The sequence below is a fragment of the Xiphias gladius genome, chromosome 21 (assembly GCF_016859285.1).
Source record: "Xiphias gladius isolate SHS-SW01 ecotype Sanya breed wild chromosome 21, ASM1685928v1, whole genome shotgun sequence".
In the NCBI taxonomy this organism is placed as follows: Eukaryota; Metazoa; Chordata; class Actinopteri; order Istiophoriformes; family Xiphiidae; genus Xiphias; species Xiphias gladius.
In genome coordinates this window covers 18368270-18391177 of record NC_053420.1, presented here as the reverse complement: position 1 = coordinate 18391177, position 22908 = coordinate 18368270, and the positions used below count along the sequence as shown (strand labels likewise).

The following is a 22908-nucleotide window of genomic DNA, read 5'->3' as shown; positions in this document are numbered from 1 at the left end:
TCGTGCTATCGTTCTGGTATAGTTCACGAGGTTGTGTTAGACGTAGCCACTGCACGGCAGTGCTCCATGACTGACCGCTGAGTGTTGTGTCTCGATGTGCGGTGCGTGCTCCGCTCAGCTGTTGTTGCTGCTGCTGCTGCTGCTGCTGCTGCTGCTGCAGAGGGAGCGTCCGTCCACAGCCCGCAGCGCTGCGTGTGTGGCCGCCTCGTTTGCCCCGTTGCCGCTGCGTTTTTCCACATGTAATTCCTTTCGCCAGACAGCCTGGGGAAGAAATTCATTAAGAGGGGCAACCTCCCAGCAGGCGGGATGGGAAACATCTTACGGTCTGTGTCTCTGAACTGAGGTGAGCTCCCCCTTCACACGATTTGACCGCAATCATAGGCCCGTAGCTCTGTCCTCAGCGCGTTATTTCTGTCGGTGTTTCCCCAGCTCTGGGTGGAAATTTCGTTACCGGAAAAAACATGGGAAGAGAAGAAAAGAAAAGGCGTGGAAATGTATGGAGCCAAGATAATAGTCGATAAAATGCCTAAATGCAACGGACCTTTGATTTGTTTATTTGAAGGGAGTGTATTTTAACGTGTAAGGAATGTACTCGAAAGGTACATCAAGATTTGTGTGCATGAGATATATATATTTATTTTTTTCCTGCAGTCTTATTCACGACAAGGTAGGATAACAGGCCCTTCCGTTGGAGCATATTCTCTCAGCAGCCAGGCATCGGTGCTCGCTGGGCCGGATTGCTGGACAGACGATTACATTACTTTGACATATTCTTATGTTTAAGGATATTGTGCAGTAGGGTGGGGATAGTCTAGGCCAGTATAACAGTCCAGAATTTGAATGGATCCAGTTGGGGCAATGAATCTGTCCCGCGCACTCAGGGAGGAACCGATGTCTGTGTCTGTAGCACGTCCACCGCGCTCGTTATCTTCCTGGCGGGGTTGATTCAGCAAGTTTACGGCATGACACTCAATATTAAAAACATGTCATTTTAATAATGGCTTGAATTCAAACGATACTTCTTATAGCATTCATTCTTATGCTCGCTGTTCTTCAGATTCTGCAGAGGGTCTGGTTTGTATTATATCATGTCATGGCTGGGCAATAACTCTGTATTATTGTTTATAGTTTTTCACCGCAGCTTATCATGAAGATATAATCATGAGGTGTTATCATTTTACTAAAATCTATTATCGGTAATTCAAAGTAAATTGTAAGCTACACATCTGGATAGTTTTGCCATGAAACAGTAGATTTATATGGTTTTGCCAATCTGCTTTTATGTCATGCCTCGTCTATTTCTCTGTTTAATGTTGAGTGCTTTTGTTACAGTCAAGATAATTCGAGATTGGTTTACTGGGAACTACAGTTTATCTTCAGGAGGGATACTGACCTAAGTGAAAGACTGATTGTTAAAAAAACAAACAAACGGTAAAACCCTCTGTTATTGGATAAACTTTGCAGTTGTAAAAACTCAATGTCCTACAAGTAATTAAAATTACTTATGAAGAGAATTTAAAAATGTATTCTTACCGTTCACTTTTTGAGAGAAATCTTATTTTATCTTGTACAGAAGAGACCACGTGACATGTGCTGCCTAAAGGACCAAATGTCCAAATGTCAATCTCTTTTGTCTACACCAGTGATGGATGTAACCTACACTAGGGACTTTGATAGACAGACAGATAGATAAAGTGTACACTGGGTGTAGCCTTCATCAATAATAGAACAGAAAGTTTTAAAAGAAGCACTTTGAGATGCTATTTCCTACGGGAGATGTTTAAGTCCAAAGCAGCCCGGCTGATTATCTGCTCAGTGCTGATCCTATCCATCTTTCCCCTACATGGATTGTTTCCAGCTTGCCACACTAACGCTAAATTGGTCACACCCAAAGCTACAGGATTTCCCCTGGGGACTCTAAGACCATGCAAGCAGCTGATGAAGCACCATATGGATGCTCGACTGTGTTTTTATGTGACGATGCAATTACTCTGAATAATTTCGGATAAAGTTTACACTTCTTTGGGAACTAGTCTGTGTTGTTATAATGATTTTTTTTTTTTTTTTTTTTTTTTAACCCTGTATTTTATGAATAATTTTGCTTATTTCTTGTTTCCAGATGGGGAAGGCGCTCACTCATTTCTGTGATTATCTGCATGGTTTCTGGACATGCAGGTGCCTACAGAGGATGCCCTTTCACTTACTGGATAGAGGCAGTTGGGTATATTTTCTTATGAATACTTTTGTAAAATGCAGGCGATTCTGGAAATGAAAAAAAAAAACCTAAAGAATTTGCTAAGAGGGTACAAGCGTTTTTTATTCAACACACAAACTACGAACATTAAACCTTTTTAAAAAATATATATATTAGGTGTAATTGCAGTAACTTGTAGCAGAAAGGAGCAGAGGAGAGAACCAAACAATATCTACACACTGTATTCTCACATACATGTGTACAGGTATAGGAACATGTCTTCGTGCACAGAGAAATTTTGGTCATGAATGAAGAAAGCAGAATCCGCCCGAATAGCAACAGTCATTCTGTTTTATGTCACGGCAAAAAAACAGATGATAGGTCATAATAAAGGCATCCCTTTCCTTTATTCCTTTAACATGTTTTTGTAGCTGAAAAAGCAAAAAATGAAAATAAATAAAATAAAAAATACAATTTTTGACTAAATTCAAATAAATTGACTGAACAGTTGGACTCCTCTTGGCTCACTAAACACAAGAAGAATGAAGTCTGTTATGTGTGGAGGAAGTTCAAAAGTTGCAGGGCCAAAAGACTACAGCTGGTGGTTTTGGAGCAATGGAAAGAAAGAAAGAGAGCAAAGAAAGGACTATAGAGTATCACCAGACATTTAGCGCTTGGTCAGATTAGGTCATTGTTATTCAGCAAGCCCACCAGCTTCTCCCAGTCTACAGAATGTGTCTCAGAACCACCCATCACCACCACACACACACACACACACAGTAAGTAATATCTCAGCAACATTTGAAGCAAGAATTCATTTTTGGTTCATCTCAGCTGCAATGTAAGGGAAAGTGCTCATTGTGCAATGGTAGTTTTCAACAGTGGAATTAGTGTTAAAACATCTGCTTTCAGTAGATGTAGCAGAGATGGAGAGAGGGGAGGAGAGGAGAAAACAAGTTCCAGCTGCTGAACGTCTTTGTTTTAAAATCCTGACTTTAGATTTTACACTTTGATACTGAGCTAGCTGGTCTGAAACTTAATTTTGCTAACCCAGCAGGCAAGTGCCAAACTGCTTGTCTTTTATCCCTGGTACCACGACTATTAGTCTGCCTGAGCATGTGTAAACACATGTAACGGTTTGTTACATGTTTAATCTGGTGAAAGCTCACAAGTAAGACTAGAAGGCTCAGAAGCCATGTTGTCTGATGTTGTTCTGGCCACAATTTACATGTCGGACAGACATTTACGAGCAACACAGATATGTAAATACCATCTACAGTACAATTCATAATTCAATAAATGTTTCTATGTCCATTTCCTCTGCACCACTAAGTGGCATTTAACCACAGGGCATCAGAGGAATGCTCCACAGCTTCGTAGCCAAGCTGATGATTACAGGATAGGTTTTTTTTCAAGTCAGTCTTACATAATATGCCCATGTCTTTGATGCGGGACAAAATCAACAGTCCTTGTTCCGTTCAGTCAAAGCTAATATGAGGCTTCAACAGTGTATAGGTAGTCAAATGAAGCGGAACTCTTCTAAGGTTTCAGGCATTTTGTTGCGAAATTCCTTCTGTTTCCTCTTGACAGTGTTTATGTGCCCAGTGGAGGGATAGTAACGGAGAGAATTTCATGCTTACAAGACTGTCAGTTAGAAAATATCCACTCGATTTGGCGGACAGAGACGGCCTCATATTAGCTTCAACTAACCCTTTACGCAGACCAATGTTCAGAAAGGTTCTCTTCATGGCCAGTGTGGACAGGGGGAATACTTACAGCAACCACTAACTCTTGTAACATACATATGAGCATGTGAGCATGGTATCATGAGAGACTTATCCTCCTTGTCTGTGTCAGGTTTTAGGATGCGCTCCCTGAGGAAGACGCTGTTGCTCGCCATTCTGGTGTCTGTGGTGCTGGTACTGGCCCTCTTCCATTCATGGCCCACTCGGGCCTACACCACAGTGGATGTGTGGCAGCGACCTGGGCCAATAGTAGAGAGGCTTCTGGAGGAGAGGCTTCCGGAGCCTGACCACCGATTAAGCAACATCCCCTTTCGTGTGAGGGATAATGTGGCAAAGTAAGTCTTAACACAGAGCATATCTTCAACCACTTAATTTATTCTATTCATTGACTCTTTAGCGCAACGAACCTGAGCGAAAACCTGATTTTTCCTCACTAAATATGTGTCTCCGTTGATCCGTCCAGTCTGCTGGCGCGTAATGGGTGCGTATGTGAGGGTGAGAGTGGAGGAGTAAACCTGCCCTTTGCTCAACTCTTGTTCCCGCGAGTGTCAGCTCACCCGCTGCACACTGCCTTTGAGGCCTCCGAGCTGGAGGAAGTGAAGAGGAGACGGGCCAAAGAGTACAAGGGCTTCCAGAAGAGGTAAGCAACACCATAAAACAGAAATGTCAAACATTGTCGCCAGAGACGCAGACTGATGAAGCACAGAGCAAAAAAATACTAGAAAAGCACTTTGTAAATATCATTTTAATTTGGCTTTATGTATGTACAAATTGTATTTATCAGATGCTATATCTAGCTACTGTCATCTCCAGATTATTTCTAAGATCAAGACCTTTCTGTTTCTCTCTGACATGGAGAAAGCCATCCATGCCCCCATATCACCTGTCTCAAACACTGTACCTCTTCACCTCTTTGTTTTGTATCAGTCAGGATTAATTTTGTCTTTAGCTGAACCAGAACACAACAGCGATGCGCTCCAGGAGATCGGAAATGAAAAGCTTTATTGCTCGCGTTCCTTCCTCCCTACATTAAATTGTTTCTACACAAGCCAATTTTTCTCCAACAAGAACAAAATCACAAGGTGCTGAGGTCTTTTATCATTAGCTGCTATTGAATTCTTTGCCTCATCTGTTGGATTGTGTCGGTCAGATTATGTTTTCAAAGAGCGAAATACATTCCCTGAATTTCAAGCGTATTTTTCCACTTATTCTGTTCCCGTCTATGTTTGTGAATGTATGTTGCGTGTATTGTAAAGTATGCATCTTCCTGATGTGAACGTTTTCCCTCAGGACACAGACACCTGCAGATGTTCTCATTGTTGCTGAGGCTAACAATCCCTTACAGTATCCAACACAGGGGGTGGAGGTACGGCCCCTGAAAACAATCATCATCCCCGGTAAGACGTCAGATAGGGAGTGGGTGAGGCATTTATAAAAGACTCATAAGGTAAATTAGATCTCTGTCCATAAGTTAATAAAAGTAAAAATGGGCAACTACAGTTTTTTAAAAAAATGGAATGAATTCCGGTTGCTCACCATTAACAAATGATCAGATCATTACTTAATTCAGTTACTTCATATATCATTATATGTGCCGCCAAACTGGCTGAAATACAGCTACAGAGAAAATGGTATTAAATCATCATGAGTCATGCAAAATGTCACTCAGAAAAGTAATTACAGACTCCTCATGGAGCTGAACGCTTATATAATATGTGCAGGTAATGTAAAAACTGCACACAGTAGCATGCTCACTCCTTAGAAAACACGTTTGTCCAATTTCTGGGGAAAGGACTTGGTTTAAATATGTCTCCAATGCATGTAGCAACTAATTATCATCATACGATTTCAGGCTTGGCCTTACACAACGTTCCCAGAGACCATTACTCAGTAAGTATTTCAGTATGTCCACATATTTTTTTTGATATCTTCTGGCCTCTTATGTTATTTTATTTCTACTTTCTTTCCATGTTGCTGCAGATAAACATTACAGCCACGCTGGGAACGCTGAACGTGGCAGCACAGGTAGACGGGGTGAAAATCAAAGGTGATGGTGAGATGCACATGACTCTGTCTAGCAGCCTCCTGCTGTACCTGAACCGACAGCTGCAGTTTGTCACCTACACGAACACACTGTTTCACCCCAGCACGGCTGACACAGGTGAGGCCTCAAACGGAGCTCATCTTTTTTATCTCATCTGGTCTGGACTTTTGTTATTCTTATTTTTTGGAATAACGGGAGAATGGCTTCAAGTTAATTTAAGACCCTACCTATTTTCAGTGCTTCTTCATGTACACAGTCAAGTGCGGTGTGCTGCGTACTCTGTGATTAGATTTAAACAGTAGTTTCAGGTTATGGGAAATGTGACGTTTGCTTTCTTGCTTAGATTTAGATATGAAGATTGATACCACTGTCATGTCTGTTGGGTAAATATGAATACAGCCAGCAGCACCGTTAACTTAGCTTAGCATAAAGACTGGAAACAGGGGGAAAAAGCTAGCCCGGCTCTGTCCAAAGGTAACAAAATCCACTCGCTAACATGTCATATTGTTAACACGTTGTATCTTGTTGGTTTAATCGCTTCAAAACTGAATGTAAAAAAAAACAACACTTTTTTTTTTTTTTTTGTGGTTTTATGGAGGGTTATGTGTCTGACTATTTTGTGGCTCTGAATAGTTTCCAGGCAACCAGGAGGGGAGTTACTGATCCTGGTCAAGAAAGACAGACACATGGCCAGCCCAAAAACTGAATTGTTGTTTTACACTGTGGATTAAACAAACAAGATTATAAACTGTGAATTAGTTTGTTTTAGTGGTGTATTTTGTGACTTTTGGACAGAGCCAGGCTAGCTGTTTTTCCCGTTTCCAGTCTTTTTGCTAAGCTAAGCTAACGGTGTCCTGGCTGTAGCTTCATATTTACTCTACAGACATGACAGAGGTATCAATCTTCTCATGCAACTCTCAGCAGGAAAGCAAATTAGCAAAATGTCAAAATGTTTCTAAGAAAAAAACCCCAGAAAATTAGTTGATTAGGTCTTTCTTTTTTTTTACTTTTAAAAGGCCTCACATCTGCTGTGGGTCATCACACAGAAATAATAATCCAGGCTATATATTTGTGTAGAGCTTGGAGCCCCAAACATGAGGCAGTCTAATAATACAGGCTGTTTGTTTTGCTTCAATAGAGAGTTAGCAATGGTTAACAGGGACAAAGTGAGATGGCAGGCGATGATCAATGACCAAATCTACCGCTCGGAGTATCAACCAGCCATCCCCCTAACTGCAAATAACAGGCGCCCACGTTAGTATTAATCTTTTGTGGCTAGTACATAAATATGAGATCGAATACGTACAGATGTCCTGCTTCAAGCAGCATAATAACAACCGTGGGACCAGACAGGGAGTGAACCCCCCCCTCAGTTAGATCCTATAACACGCATCAAATTTATTAAAAGTCGTTTTTGTGGTTGTTGTGTCTTTTAGTGCAGTTTGAGACAGAGGGGCATCAAGCCGTCTTCAGCATCAAGATCCGTCACGCTGTAACACCCAAACTGTACAACACTGGATCCAAGGGAGGTAAAGCACAACACCAGTCTCAAGGTCGAACATCATGCCATTTAATAAAAACCGGAACAATATATGCCTGCTTTTTATTAAAACATTGTTAATGGCTAAAAAGTGGACTTTCTTCCGTCTGATGTTTTATCTTCCTTCTCTGCAGACTACAATGTAAGCGCCCTCGTTACCATAGCTACGAAGACTTTCCTGCGTTACGACAAGCTTCAAGATCTAATCGACAGCGTCCGAAGGTACTATCCTGCTGTCACCATAGTAATCGCCGATGACAGTGAAAACCCCAAGACCATCTCCGGGCCTTACGTCGAACACTACATCATGCCCTTCGGAAAGGTAAGGAGGCGCAGGCGACACACGCTGACGTCTCTCCGTTTCACGGTCTCTCTGCCGCTCGCTCGAGCTCAAGCTCAGTGTCACGTGTCGCAGGGTTGGTTTGCCGGGCGAAACCTGGCCGTCTCCCAGGTGACCACGAAGTACGTGCTGTGGGTGGATGACGACTTCATCTTCACGGCCGACACAAGGCTGGAGAGGCTCGTGGACGTTTTGGAGCGGACCACTCTGGATCTGGTGAGGGACGGACAGACAGGCTTGCGGCTCTCGGTGACTGTAACAGTCCGGTGGGGGTTTTTTTTCAGCGTTGTCAGTCACGTCAGTGTGTGTGTGTGTGTGTGTGTGTGTGTGTGTGTGTGTGTGTCCCTGCGCGTGTCCAGGTGGGTGGTGCGGTGCGGGAGGCCACAGGCTATACCGCCACCTACAGGCAGACCATCTCCGTCGAGCCTGGGGAGGAGGACGGTGACTGTTTACACATGAGGAGAGGATTTCACCACGTCATCCAAGGCTTCCCCAACTGCGTTGTCACGGACGGGGTCATTAACTTCTTCCTGGCGCGCACCGACAAAGTCCAGCAGGTCGGCTTTGACCCACGCCTCGCCAGGGTGGCTCACCTGGGTGAGTACAGTGAAACGCCCCGGGCAGAATCGCCTTCCCATCAAACACACAGTCAAGATGGGACCAGCCATACGACCGTATAGCTCATTAAAGCATACAAAGGCTTTCACCATGTTTCACAATACTAACAAATGTCCCGCGTTATATATATACTATACACACTGATTCTACACCGCATGCACTATACCTGTACTTTGTGTTAACAGGAAATGATACAAGGCATGAAATGATGGGCAGTAGTCCAAAGATGTGGGATTTTGGAAAAACTACTGCAGATGATTCTTAACAAGAAAAAAAAAAGCAAAAACAGTTTCGTTTTTAATCAGAAACAGCTTTATTGGCTGCACGTACGTGTGCGCATACTGGGACTTTGCCTGTGGTTTCTGGTGGTTCACAGTGTATTTACACACAGCTCGAAGGGGAATTTTCAATGGATGGAAATAAAAATACAGCTTAAAAACAAGGGCAACAAAGCTGAATGCGGCCAATTGGAGTCAGGGGTTAACATACTTGGAGTCGAATCAATGAAACCAGATTGGAGGTGAAGGGTTAGATTCTCGATTAGGATCAAGAATCGTTGATTTGCATGAAGCTGAAACAAGTTCCAGAGTCATCTCAAAGAGTTCAGATTGACTGTTGTCTTAAGACGGACTTGAGGTATTGTGAACCTAACCTTTAAGCTAATAACACAGAAACAATTTATAATCTTTCATGTCTTTATTGAACACAACCATTAAACATTCGCAGCGCTGGGAGAAGAAGTAAGCCAACCCCAGCCTCCTTTGGCAGCAATTAACTCAAACAAGAGCTTGAAGGATGAACAATTATCCTTTGAGCACACTGGGTTTGTCTGTACTTGTGACTTGGCTGAAGATCAGATCACATTTTATGACCAATTAATGCAGAAAACCAGGTAACGTACTTTATCTTGCCTCTGTAGTTACATATACTGGTATGGTATGAAATCAGGGCACACTCAATGAAAAAAGAGAGACAAAGACAAAGAGAGATAAATAACATTTTCCATCAAAAGGATGGTCTGTATTCCGCTAAACTTAGTATCCGAGAAAGGTCCTGATGAAAACCATTAGACTTAGCAGCAAGACAGCAGACTTAAAAACACAACTGCTAAATCGTCAGCCCACACTTTATACTTAAAAGTTTTACTAATTTATGTTTTAAAGATTCTTATCTCATTTTAGTTACTGAGATAGTATCATACCACGATAATTTTTGCTAAGTTAATTATACTGTGAAATGCCAACATCCCAGAGTCACTGCACTGCTTTAATTCAACTACACATGCATACATTAGAATTAATTTAATTAATTTCAATTTAACACCCAGTTATCCCTTTTCCTCCTGTATTTTTTAGGTTTTTAAAATCCTCTTACTTCACCCTGTCTTCATTGAATCTATCTGATGTTTACACTGAGTGATATATAAAACCTATAACTCATGAATATGGTTTTATGGCGACGCATTCACATCAAATGCAAATATTCTCAATGTCTTGCACATAATTTTTTCGATTGAAATCTTTTTTTTTTAAATTATTCCTGTATATGACAAATCTGGTATTTTTGAAAACTTTCCGCAAGAATTTAAAATAAGGTTTTGTGGGTCTGAAAAAAGTTGGGTTGAGTTTTTAACGACAGACCCGCTGAGTGAGTTTTACGACTTTAAATAAAAATGAGCTGAAGTTTTGAATGCGCTTGGATGAATTATCGTGTTTGTTTTTCAGAGTTTTTCATCGATGGCCTGGGATCTCTCCACGTGGGCTCTTGCGATGATGTCATTGTCAATCATGCAACCAAAATCAAACTTCCCTGGGTCAGCCAATCGGAGAGCGACAAGACCTACGCCAAGTTTCGTTACCCGCCGGCCTCTTCTGACGCCACACGCACGAAAAACGGCCTCCTGTTCTTCAAGAACCGATTTCAGTGTTTGACTCATAATTAGTTCCTCCTCTCCTCTTTATCCCGAGGCTCCTCTGCTCTTCCTGAGTTGCCAAAGAAGCTCTTGTCCACTGCGTCCCGTCAGATAAGATTTCAGACAAACACTTTTGTTTGCCTTTCCTTGAAAACCTTGAAACGGTTTTTCGGGTCCCATCCATCAGGAGTCACCCCTGGTGGTACCTGATCTGGGTGCAGCATTGTTTTTGTCTTCTGCTGTCTTTCCCTCTCTGCTTTCTTCAGCAAGCATCTGAAGAAGAGGAGCAGTTCTGTCCAGTGCACACCGATGAATAGCAATGTGACTGCATCTTTACATGCTGCCTAAAAGAAAAGTTGGACCAACCAAAGTGCATGTTTATTTTCTGTCATTGTAAAACAAGAAGGGGGGGGGGTAATGAAAGTTTGATGATTATTTGACATCTTGTGGTCAGACCATGTGTGACACCTAATGAGACAGAGTCAATAACATAAGGTGAGACTGTGAAGGCTTGAAAATCCTGTTTTTACACTGATGGCTCCTCTTTGGAGAGTTAGTGTATGTCAAAGAGTGTGATACACTCATGCCTGAAGTGAAGATGCTGTTCTTTTATACAGTGGCCTTTAGATGGCATTCTTGTATCGTGCTATTGTTTCCTAATAAGTCAAATTTGTTTTTAACAGTCATTTGTTATCAGCAGAGAGGTGCCAGAGATTTATAAAAGGATTTTTTTTTTCTTTTTTTAGATCTCGAGAGGAATATTTTAAAAACTATCTTGTAGGATGTTTTTATCTGTTATGGATTTTTCTTCTGTGGACAGGAGCAAGAAACTAACCTCATCAGTGAAACTATTATTTAAAAAAAGGCTTTTGTGTAGTTGTGTGTTTAAAAATGTGTCTCATTTTAGGATTTGTAACTATCGACTGATCTATAGCTGAGTTGAACACTTTTTTTTTCTTTTTTTCTTTTTTTTTTTTAACAGTGATATTTAACGCAGGAATTGAACTTGCTTGCACCCAAAATCTACTGGTGTTTGTCTTCTGATGATGGCATAATGAGCATTATTTATTTATTCCAAATGTTGACATATTAAAATGTGTGTGAAAAAAAAACAAAAAAAAAACTTTAATTTCCTAAACATTTGTGCTATATTTTGGGGTGAAAACTGAGGGTTCAGTCTAAATTATATGATGTCCTTCAAGGCTTCCCTGTCCAGCTTCAATAAGTGATAACAAAATTGTATTTAAGCAAACGTCGTAGTTATTGTATAGTTAGTCAAAGTTTTTTAGACTTGGTTACGTGGTTTCTTCATTTTTTATCGATGCTCCTTTAAATTTCAGACTGGACACAGGACTCAGTTTATATTTCACATTTACTGTTTGTTGTCGGTATAATTTGGTGTCTGTTTTTTTGTCAGTAGTTGGCACCTGCACCATAGAGTCTTGGGTTAATATGATTTTTCGCATTGGTTCACATCATTACAGTCATTATTTTGTGACTAATGCCAAACAATTGGTAAATGCATTCCAACAGTGAAACGTTCTTGAATACTGAAGAGGATGAAGCAAATTAAAGCAACTAAAGTCTCAAATGTTTTACTGCTAGATGATTAAATGGTAAAAAAGACAGAGCTGTATTGTTTATTTTGTATCCTGACACTGATGCACAATGATGTCAGTGTTTTTGGGACCTTTTTTACTGATGAGTGAAGCATCAGTGAACTACTATTACTATTATATTAGTATTCACATTAAATTCTGACACAGGACATAGTTGTTTGAAAACCTCTACATCTTGTCAGGGATTGGAAGGTGATTTGTGGTGACAGGGACATGAAGTGTAGCAAGACATACACACACACTGTAAACTATCTCAGCATGGCAAAAATGCCAAAAAGCATACATATCTATAAAAAAAACAAAAACAAACAAAACAAAAAAAAAAACAGCCACACTTCAATCGCAGGTTAATTTTGCTTTCAGGGAATGTGAAAGTGTTTATAAGGAGCAGACAAGTTGTAAAAGATGTTAAGTGAGGATATGTACTTGTAAATACAAAGTGCACTGAAGCACAGTGGAAATGAACACCGGGCTTTTGGGACTCGATGTGTCTACGGTCAGATGATTGTTGGCACAAACAAGCACCGATGATGCTCGGCGTGTTGCAGGGGACTGAAGGGGTTCAAGGTAGTATTCCACCTGGAGTGCTGAAGTGCTGTGAGGCTTTTAAAAATCCGTGTGGGAGCACAGAGAGGACACAAACAGGACTTTTCTGTTTTTGTTTTCGGAGTTGCAGAACAGCAACCAGCAACGGGGGTTAATTCCTGGCTTGAGGAGGATTGTTCAGCAGGGCAGGTGCTTGTTTCCACTCAGTTAAAAAAAATTAAAAATGTTTTGTTTTGTGGTAGGTTTTTTGTTTTTGTTTTTGTTTTGTTTTGTTTTTTTTCTTCCTGCCTATTAATCCCACAGTTTAATATGAACTCAACTGTCCTTTTAAAAAAATTAAATTTATCTACACATATAATTATTTATAATATAAAAACTTTGATATTGGTAAGTTAGGGAACTGACAATGTGATTCACTAATTCACAATAATGAGCATGAGCTTCTTAAATCTCTCCAATAGAGGGTGCTGTCTGCCAACAGGTTCACTTGTGAAATTGATCTAGTGCAAAGATTTAAAGCAAATTTAAATACATATTTTAGATAAAATTGAAAAAAACTGGACCAAACTAATCAGACTTGAACGTTTAAGAGTAGAAAAGCTACTGTATAAAGACAGAGGAAATGAAGAAAGCTATGAAGATACACTGCACCATATGGTGAGGTGGGTGCTAACAGGAGCCTCTGATGAGATTTATTATATGAAAATGGATATATGGAACATAGATAAAATAAATAAATCACAGAAAATTGACCTGCAGGTTACCATCTTCTCACTTTAGCTTATGAAATTGTTCGGAACTAAAAAAATGACCGTGCAGTGAATGGGTGAAGAGTATTTTTAGTATTCATATCCTCCAGGGTATGTTTTCATGGGTCTATTCATATTTATAATACACTGGGAAATATTTGAGGAAGTGTTTTCTGCTGCAACACAGAGTAGCTTTTACATTTTTAAAAAAAAATGATGACAAAATATCTGAACAGCATTCATCTTTAATTCTGTGTGTATCAGGACACATCAAATCACAGAGTTTTAGTGATACGATTCCACATTAGATTAATTACATTCAAGATGACAGTGACATATAAGCACCTTTGTTCCCTTTTTCCTCTTTCTACTTGATTATGACACACGCTTTGTGCGTGTGTGTGTTTAGTTTAGATAACACTTTAACAATGGCAGGGTTAAAATGGCCCATCAATGGGGAAAACACAAGCTATTTGCTGATCTTCAGGGTATATACAGGTGTGCTTCACAGCTCATGGATTCAGATCCCACAGTGAAACTGGAATCTACAGTCACCCAGTGAATTCAAGGATAGATCCATTTGACGACACCGGGTATGACTGTTAAGGGATTTGAGAGCCCAGTTCTCTGGGGGAATAAAGTAGAATTGGTCCCCTATCAAAAATATTATGCATTACAAAAATATCCATCAAGGAAATTTCAGTGGAAAAAGTAAGAAATTTATACACATACAATATGAAATACAGTCTCTGCGGTGCAAAACCATGTTCATTTTATCTCATCTGTTATCACCATGTGCATATGCCGTGTGTGCACTCACACTCAAATCAACACAATCAAACCAAGATCGAATCCAGATTAGCCTGCACCATAGTGGTATTTGAAGGAAACTTGGAAGGAAATCTGGGACAAAATGTGAAGACGGAGACACTGATACCTTGATGACTTCTGAACTGGAGTGAAACAGTCAAACAATGCTGACAGAGCACTCGGTCAAGGCACTCCTACTCCAGAGGGTTGAAGTGAGTTCATGCGTCATCGCAGGGCATTACTGCTCGCTCTCCGTGAGCTGATCCAGGTTGTTTTGTCGATGTGCCGAAGAAGTCCCGCTCTCACCCTTAAACATGGTCGCCTGGAAATTAGCAATCACACCCTGAGAGCGGGAAAAAAAAAGGGAGAAATTAAATGTTTTCTTACTTGCATGTTTCAAGACGTGAAATACATTTCAATTACTGATATTACTAATTCTGGCTCTCTGGTGGCCATAAATGTGAATGAAATATTGTATGTTACTTTGTGTTACATCAAAATACATTTGAAATACAACAGCCACATTGTCAGATAAAATATTGTTTATTTTTAAACCACAAGAGGATGAAACAATGAGATAAGGATTTAGAAGATTCATGAAGTTAATCATATCACCCTGATTAAATCAGACTACTAAATCAGATTAAAATCTTGACTACAGACTGTAAATCATGAATTTTATTTAAAAAAAAATATTGTGTTAAAATGTCTTTAAAGCTGCATTAATTCTTTTGGGTTTTTTTGGCCACCGGGGAGCAGCACAACAAGCTGTGAAGGCAACATTGAGATATTACTACATGTTAGCAAACAGTTGCTATTTTACACATCCAGGGGGATATGGAGCAACATTATCATTGATTTTGAGTCATGTCTCTGGCCACCTGGTGAATGTAAGTCTAATATTTAATTTCCTTTTAGCTCTGTCTTTGGTCTCCACCAACTTCTGAGAAAAACATCTGTCTCTAGCTGCTAAATGCTCCACTATGTTCACCCGCTAGTCAGTGACAGTGTCTGTCTGCCTTTTGGTGATGAGCAGGTACAGTGGGTTTATAGGGCTTTTTGACATAAAAACAGTTGCGTGCTGCGCCCGAAAACAAAGGCTGTGGAAAGTGGTGAAGAATACCAAACCAAAACATTACAGTTGTGGGCCGGGCAACCAAAACAATGAGCTGAAAGATGCTAAAACGCTCTGTGGCACTGAGGAAAACTGCAGAGTGAGGTGATACTTCTGTGTGGGTTCATCACAATAAGCAATCCCTGTCCCATCACATAGATATTTGAGCCATTCTTGATACATTAATATTGATTAGCACAGCTTTAAAAAATGATGTATGAATACACAAAAGTCTATTTTTGTGCTTCTCCAATGTTGACATGCACCACATGAAAAACTACGAGCTTAGGTTGATGCTTTAACCTCACTGGCACGGGATTTTACTTTTACAATAACAAGACTATTGAGCTGTTGCAGGAAAAAGTCCTGCTGTTCAGAAACAGACAGTGAGTCAGAAAAGTCTGACAAAGGCTTGAGGGCTGAGGGATCAGCACGTTGGACAAAAGGATTTTTAAGTACATAGGAAACCTGTTTGTAGGTCTGCACCCAAAGCCGGACGGAAATGCTGCTGATCCAAAAACACGTAGAGGGAGAACAAGAGGACAAGAGTGATTTTGTGGAATCAGGCCAGAGAAACCTGACTAATACGAGCACTGTGATCAAGCCATTTCCTCCTCTTGGTGGAAGTCTGAGCGAATGAGATAAAACAGCAGGTCAGTGGGTTTTCCATTAACTAGATGACTGAATGACACCAGCCACAGTTTAGGTCGTCCACGTTCTTAAATCCACGCAGAAACAACAATGGGATATTGGACAAAATGAACCGGAAAGTAATTTCCCCTCATCACCAGTGATCATGAACAAAAAATTGTAATTTAGTTGTATACTTTTCAGATACAGATTTTACATAAAAAATATACAGAAATAAGCTCAAAATTAGGCATCATTCCATTTTATGTAAAATAGCATGAAGCAGTAACAGCCACCTACAACATAAAAATGCCTCCCGTTCAACATCAAACAAACATCAACCTCGCCTTAGAATGGGTATTTCTGGATTTTTCTGCTTCTGCTTATCTTCCACACTTTGTTTTTACTAAAGTGAAAAGGAAATAATGACCTTTACTTTTTAACTGAGCACGTTTAAAGGGAATATTAAGAGCAATCTTCAGATTGCCCTCGTTGGGGAAAGTATAAATCACCACCACTGGCCACACCCATCAATGATGTCACTATGTACCAACACAACCTGGGAGTACACTTCTACATCACTGCAGCAAGGTGAGAGGTTTAAGCAGTAGAGGTCAGCAAAAACACGATTTCCACCTGCAGTTAAGTTGCTATTTAAACGTTAAGTTCTCCCAAACTTTAAAAATAAATAAATAAAACATATTTTCTCGCGTCCACCTATGGTACAGAACTCATTATTCAAAAATGTCATCAGCAACCTGTCTATCCAAAAGCACTGTTCATATGCACAACTACTTTCAACTCAAGAAAAAGTCCTAATGAAACCTGTTCACAGTGTGTTCAGTGGATTATCCAGAGTAACGCAGAGACTTTCATGTCTCATTCAGACAATTAGGTCACGTCTTTTCCTTTTAGTTTTTACCTTCTGTACTATTTCCTGTTTTATCTTGATCAATAACTAACCCTCTCGTTTCAGATTCACACTTCCTACCTTCCTTTGTTTCTCAGCTTTGTGATTGTGTGCCCCGCCCTAATGCACCTGTGTCCAACTGTCTCCCCATCTCCCAGTTTATTCAGTCCCTGTGTTCCATTCCCACTGTGCCAGTTTGTCTTTGCTCCTCGTGACAAGGAGTCCAGCAGTTTCCTTGTGTATGTGTTCCTGGTTTTTGTTAGTTTGCCTAGTCTCGACCACGTCTTTTGTCCGGTCCTTTTGGAATCGTTTGCCTGTTCTATCTGCCTTCCTGTGTACCAACTTGAAAAATTATGATGTTAATGTTTTTGACTCAAGAATTTGAATTCTCTTTTCACCGCTGTGTAAATGAAGACTTATGCACCTGCATGCTGTACTGGCTGCGGGGTGGCAGACCATTAGACGTCCCACTGTCATGTGTCGCCTCTGTGGACAAACTGAGCTGCTGGTGGGAGGAAAGTGGGATGTGAACTGCTCGAGGTGTCACAGCACAAGGGTTAGAGACCTTAAAACAGAGACAGAAATCAAATAAAGGAGATGTCAGAGAAAGTGATATGCATGGTTGTATGTAAATTTGTTAGGTTTGCGAGCGTTGCTGTACACTCACCACCTTTGAGGCAGGGCTGTGTTGGGGCGAATGCAGAGAGGGCAGGGAGGCGTTGTAAGACAGCAGGCAGGGCTGCTGACGTCGGTCCATGGAAGCCGAGGAGTTCGGTCGCAGGCCAAATGCTGAAGCTGTTGGAGACTTCATGTTCCTGCCCAGACTGTTTGACTTGCTTTCCCTGCGTTGGTACTCTATTGGGGACTGAAGGGCTGGAGTGCACAGGAAGAGATGTCAAATTACTCATATGCTCCAAACTCTTACATCTGCAGTTTTATTGAAGAAACACTAAGCTCTGGAACCATTAAGGAAGTTCCTCTGAGTCTCTAGGATCTGGACCACATCATTGAGCCAAGCCAGCTGTATTTCCGCAGATGATGCCTGCATGATGAAGCGCATCACGCTGCTGTCAGTCCCCCGGGAGGTCAGGACCAGACAGCATGGATCTTCTTCAGAGTGTTCCTCCACGCCCAAACAGCTGACCTGCAGAATGCACACAGGAGTCGTTTGTGTTCAATATTAAGAAAAAGCACTACACCAAACACGCATTAAAATATAGTATTACCCTTACCTTGATGCTGTTTTTAAAAGTGTACCCTGGCAACGAGAAGCCTTTTTTCTTATCAATTGGCTCACTGAAGATAACCAGTTGCTCAAACAGGAAGACCCGCCTCTCCCTCGCTCTGGACAGGATGCCATTTTCCTGCTCACTGACAGCGAAGGTATCCTGCTGGAGCAGCTTCCCCTGAGCTGTGATTTTACCCTGAAAGAGTATGCGTGTCACAAACATTATGAGAGACCGCAAGTCACCCTGGATATGTGTTTCATCTGTGATGTGAGATTTAAAAAATTCCATCTCTCACCTCGAAACCTTGGAGCCGGCCTACATTCATCATATCATTACAGCGTTTTGGCACAAAACACATGACCTCCACGGCCCGCTGGTGTAGGAAATTGGATGAGGGAGAATCAGTTAGTGTGAACAAGATTTTGGTGCACAGATAAATGTTGGCTACATACAGATTCAGAATACTTTTTAGTTGTGTTTACATTCAACAATGAGCTCATACCTGCAGCTCCTCAACATCCCTTCCTGCTTTCCTGTAGTACTTCAGGAAGTCCTGAAGGTGCCAGTCAAAGAGAGAATTTTATTAAGAGTTTTATGGATTTTTAATAAGAAAGAAACATAACCTTTTTCATGCTTTAATTCTAACAAAACCTCTGTGAAGTTACATGCTGATGGGGAGACTTTATTTCATGACAAAACGTTCCAAAACGTTAACCTGATACTTAATCAAAGTTTTAATTTTTTAGTTTTTCCTTTTCCTTTTTTTTCTTTACATTTCTCAGTAGCACTTCCTACTAGGTAACTATTTATAAAGGATTTATATCCTTTAATTGATGGCTTTAATAAACCATTTACTAATGCTTTTCAGATTAGTCATAATCAATTAATAGGAACAGCTTTTGCATTGCCAGGTTGTATAAAATCCCCCTCCTTATCAGAAAGTGGTACTTTAATCTCTTGTTACAGTTGTCATTCGATTAATCAAATCTATGATAAATGATGTAAAATTAATTGTGACATGTAACAGTCCCATGCATGCAGAGACACAGTCATGTTAAACAGCAAAACCTTCAGCAGAAGCTGATACTTCATGATCCTCTGAACAGGTTTGATGAGCAGGTCATTGAGCTGCAGCCTGTGACCCAACTGCTGCCTGAGATCCTGTCAGGTAAATTGAAAAAAAAAAGAAAAGAAAGAAACTGTTGTCAACTAAAATAATAAAAAAAATAGTGCCAGTAAAATTTACCGTAGTTTAAAAGTGTAGTCACCTCAAAGTAGGTCTCAATGTACTCAGAGACAATGTGCTCTGACTTGGGTTTGTTCTGACAGTAAACCACATACATGTGAAGACGTCGTTCCTGGAAATTTAAGACAGAAACAGTTCATGTGGCGATTATTCTAAATGATAAGTGTGTGTGTGTGTGTGTGTGTGTGTGTGTGTGTGTGTGTGTGTGTGTGTGTGTGTGTGTTTGTGTGTGAGGGGCAGTGTGAAGAAGGGACAGACAGAGAGGGATCCTCTTCCCCTGAAGAGGTCAGTGGAGGTTTTTGTTAAATCAGTGCAGGAACTTTGCCTCATTAAATAGTTCCAGTGGCTGAGAAAGAATGGTTTCGTTTAGACTGGAGTGAGATAGAGAAGCTGAGGTGGAGAAGCTGCATCAAATCACATCATTTTTTTCCCAGTAGTTTATCCTCCCATCATCCCACTGTAGCAAGACTATGCATTGATACCAATATGTACAGTGCCAATCAAAAGTCTTAACCACCCTTTTTTCCTGCGTATTACTGTTTTACATAATTGAATCAGCATATTTCAATTTATCAGTTATTTTGTGTTTGATATTAGTGCTTTCTTTGGACCAATTTGCAGAGATTTGTTTTCATTTTAACATTAAACAGTCACAGTTTGCAGTCATAGTGAATGTGAATACTTTTCATGGAGCATTGACATGTGTAATTCCTGCTCATTTTCACACACAGCATGGTCTCTGTGGAACATCTTTAACGCTGATTGTCAGCTTTGAGAGCTCTTTAGTCAAACCACAGTGATTACACAGCCTTTTATTGTGCAGCTTCACATGCAAACAACTGATCTGTAAGATGTAGACACATCTGGATGGCAGGGGGCCAAGGCTTCACATATAGTAAGAGCCCTGTTCTGCGAGACGGCTGCAACCTTGAAACTCGGAACACGCAGCGAGACGTAAAAAAAAACTTCTCATCCACACTTGTCACTCACTGATCTGGGGACTCACATGTTTGATGAAGAGCTGGGCCAGGCTGTCTGGATCACTCACACATTTCTCCAACTCTCCCAAGAAATAACTGTGTGACACGAAGCAGAGAAGGTCAGGCCATAACACGCACACACAGGCAAGAAACAAACAGTCACAGGGGACATGACAAATGCCAAACCATCAGGAAATATGAGAATCTCAGAAAGAATAAACTGTAAGAAATTGTCCACATTCAGTGGAACTGAGAGGGGTATAAAAAAAAGACGGAAGAGACGTCTCTGACTCACTCCTTATGCCAGTCATAGATCTGGTGGATGTTTCCAAACACAATCCTGTCCTTCCCCTTCATGTCCTCTGGAACTCCCTGATTGGCCATAGTGGCCATGTAGCCCTGCACACACACACACACACACACACACACACACACACACACACACACACACACACACACACACACACACACACACACACACACACACACACACACACACACACACACACACAGAAAAAAAAAGAATCTCTCAGATTACGACATGAATGTTGTAGAGTGTTGCTGATTAAGGAGTCTGGGTTTTGTCTTGTATAAATGTCATAAACAGATTATTTGAAGCTTTGAAGAGAAACACACCTGCACTATGAGTCCAAGATCTTCCACATACAACGTTTCTGTCTCTATTAGCTCTGTCAGCACATAACTGAAAGAGAGATTTTAAAACAGTAAATAAAAGATTATCTGAGCAAATGAAACCAGAAATATACACAGGTGTTAAAGGAACAGTTTGACATTTTGGGAGAAATATGTTTATGTGCTTTCTTACAGAGTGAGATGAGAAGATTGATACCACACTAATAACTATACACTAAAAATGAAGCTACCACCAGCAGCTGGTTAGCTTGGCTTAGCATAAAGACTGGAAACAGAGGGACACAGCTAGACTGGCTCTCTAAAAGGGTGACAAAAACCCCCAAAACTCACTAATCAATACATTATATCTCATTTCTTTGATCAGTAAAAAAGAGAAGTGTAAAAATAAAACATTTTGGATTTATGGTGGATTATTAACAGACTATTTCTTGGCCGCGGTGTTTAACATATACGTCCTGAAGTCAGTGCGCCCAGCCAAGAAATTGTCTGGCACACAGCCCCCACAAAACCACAGTTAATATTTTTTACAAATTAAATAAACCAGATATAATGTGCGTTTTAGAGTTGCTGGGAGGCAGATTTTGTTACTTTGGACAGAGCCAGGCTAGCTGCCTCTCCATTCCCATTTTTAATGTTAAGCTCCTAACCGTCTCCTTGCTCCAGTTTCACATTGTACCATACAGACACGAGAGCGGTATCAATCTTCCCATCCAACTCTCGGCAAGAAGGGGTGTGGACGTAATTCCCAAAATGTCGAACTATTCCTTTAATGTAGAGGTGGACACCTACATGCTCTTCTCTAAGGCAATGTTTCGCTCCTCATCGCTGTCCACTCTGGTCGAACACTGACTGCCTGAGTCATCAGTCACAGTACAGCTGTCTTCCCCTTGGAGGGTGTTGATGCTGGATTTTTGACTCTAAAACACACACAAACAAGACAGTACAGTTTTTGGTAAGCATCACTGTAACATATTAGGTAAGAGGAGACAGCCAGCGAGTTGTCCTGCTCTGTGTAGTTGTGAAATGCAGTGGTGGACAGCAACTACGTACATTTACTCAGTTTTGAGGTACTTTACTTGAGTATTTCCATTTTCTGCTACTTTCTATTTCTAGCCTACTCCTCTACATTTCAGAGGAAAATATTGTTCTTTTTAGCCCACTACATTTACCTGACAGCTATAGTTAATGGTTTCATTACAGATCAAAATTTTACATCAAAAACAACATGTGGTAAGCTACATTGTTAAAGACTTAACCAGTGGTTCCGAGCCTTTTGGCTTGTGACCCCTTATATAAAAACAGTGTCTAGTTGGGGAAATCTGTGCAGTTAGTAGTTCCACTGAAAAGACATTTCCCCCCTAAACTGTTCAGATGGTTTCATTTAAACAACTGTTTGAGGACAAAAGAGGTAAAATTATCCAATATTTCCCAGAAAAGCAAAAATTTGAAAAAGTAAAAAAAAAACAAATACAAATTTGTGTAGCAGAACTCTTTTTCTTCTTTTCTCTCCCTATAATTATCTCACGATCCCTCAGATTTATCTTGTGACCCAATACAATGGCTTCAAACCTGCACTAAACTAGCTAACTGTATGTAAAGTAGTTAAAGCTAGCTCCACCTCGACCAACTACAACAGTAAAATGCTACTTAGACACTGATGCATCAGTATTAACTCTCTAATAACAGCATATAATAAATAATGTTTACTTTTACTTTTGACACTTTAAGTATGCTGATAATACTTCTATGCTTTTACTTAAGTAGGGCTTTAACTTGTAATAGAGTATCCTGAAATTGTTGTATTGATACTTTTACTTAAGTAAAGGATCTGAATACTTCCACCACTAGTGAAAGGCTGTGGTGGAGTGATGCCTGACCACTGGGAATCAGCCAGACACACTTAAATCATTGAGCGTCAGCATCCTTTCACCCAGCCAGCACCGTCTGCGGAAAAACAAGAAGATGTGAGGGTCCTAATTCTGGGAAACACATCGGTAGGGCACTTTTGCTGAGCCTCTTTTGGAAAGT

General features: G+C 40.6%; 2 protein-coding genes across 7 annotated transcripts in view; one reads left to right on the top strand and one right to left on the bottom strand.

Annotated features, from left to right (window-relative positions):
- Positions 1-198: 198 nt before the first annotated feature.
- Positions 199-12002, top strand: b4galnt1b (beta-1,4-N-acetyl-galactosaminyl transferase 1b). Of its 5 annotated transcripts, XM_040116431.1 has the most exons (13): positions 199-343; positions 430-494; positions 2120-2216; positions 4052-4274; positions 4403-4579; positions 5230-5336; positions 5792-5829; positions 5920-6100; positions 7420-7512; positions 7658-7845; positions 7939-8079; positions 8223-8460; positions 10206-12002. In XM_040116431.1, the coding sequence occupies exons 2-13, from the start codon at positions 462-464 to the stop codon at positions 10421-10423; spliced, it is 1734 nt and encodes a 577-aa protein (XP_039972365.1). In that variant the 5' UTR covers positions 199-343; positions 430-461; the 3' UTR covers positions 10424-12002. The 5 variants fall into 5 exon arrangements, with proteins under 5 accessions (XP_039972365.1, XP_039972362.1, XP_039972363.1 ...); XM_040116428.1 differs by having other exon boundaries at positions 7658-8079; XM_040116429.1 differs by lacking the exon at positions 430-494 and having other exon boundaries at positions 7658-8079.
- Positions 12003-13557: 1555 nt separating this feature from the next.
- The window catches only part of arhgef25b (Rho guanine nucleotide exchange factor (GEF) 25b), a 35471-nt gene continuing 26120 nt past the window's right edge, over positions 13558-22908 (bottom strand). For both annotated transcript variants that reach the window (XM_040158600.1, XM_040158601.1), the window contains 13 exons: positions 21670-21797; positions 20863-20929; positions 20522-20625; positions 20253-20322; positions 19269-19358; positions 19069-19161; positions 18503-18553; positions 18296-18373; positions 18004-18195; positions 17735-17915; positions 17439-17644; positions 17196-17336; positions 13558-14460 (listed from right to left, as the gene is read on the bottom strand). In XM_040158600.1, the coding sequence (XP_040014534.1) occupies positions 14356-14460; positions 17196-17336; positions 17439-17644; positions 17735-17915; positions 18004-18195; positions 18296-18373; positions 18503-18553; positions 19069-19161; positions 19269-19358; positions 20253-20322; positions 20522-20625; positions 20863-20929; positions 21670-21797 (1506 nt within the window). In that variant the 3' untranslated portion in view covers positions 13558-14355. The remainder of the gene's footprint in view (positions 14461-17195; positions 17337-17438; positions 17645-17734; positions 17916-18003; positions 18196-18295; positions 18374-18502; positions 18554-19068; positions 19162-19268; positions 19359-20252; positions 20323-20521; positions 20626-20862; positions 20930-21669; positions 21798-22908) is intronic.

What these genes read in the sequence shown, in the direction of transcription:
- b4galnt1b (XM_040116428.1), top strand. Translation starts at nt 462, where the DNA reads ATGGGAAGAGAAGAAAAGAAAAGGCGTGGAAAT. An exon ending in TTCCCAGAGACCATTACTCA is followed by an intron (nt 5,830 to 5,919) that starts GTAAGTATTTCA and finishes ATGTTGCTGCAG; the next exon opens with ATAAACATTACAGCCACGCT. An exon ending in CCCCAGCACGGCTGACACAG is followed by an intron (nt 6,101 to 7,419) that starts GTGAGGCCTCAA and finishes TGTGTCTTTTAG; the next exon opens with TGCAGTTTGAGACAGAGGGG.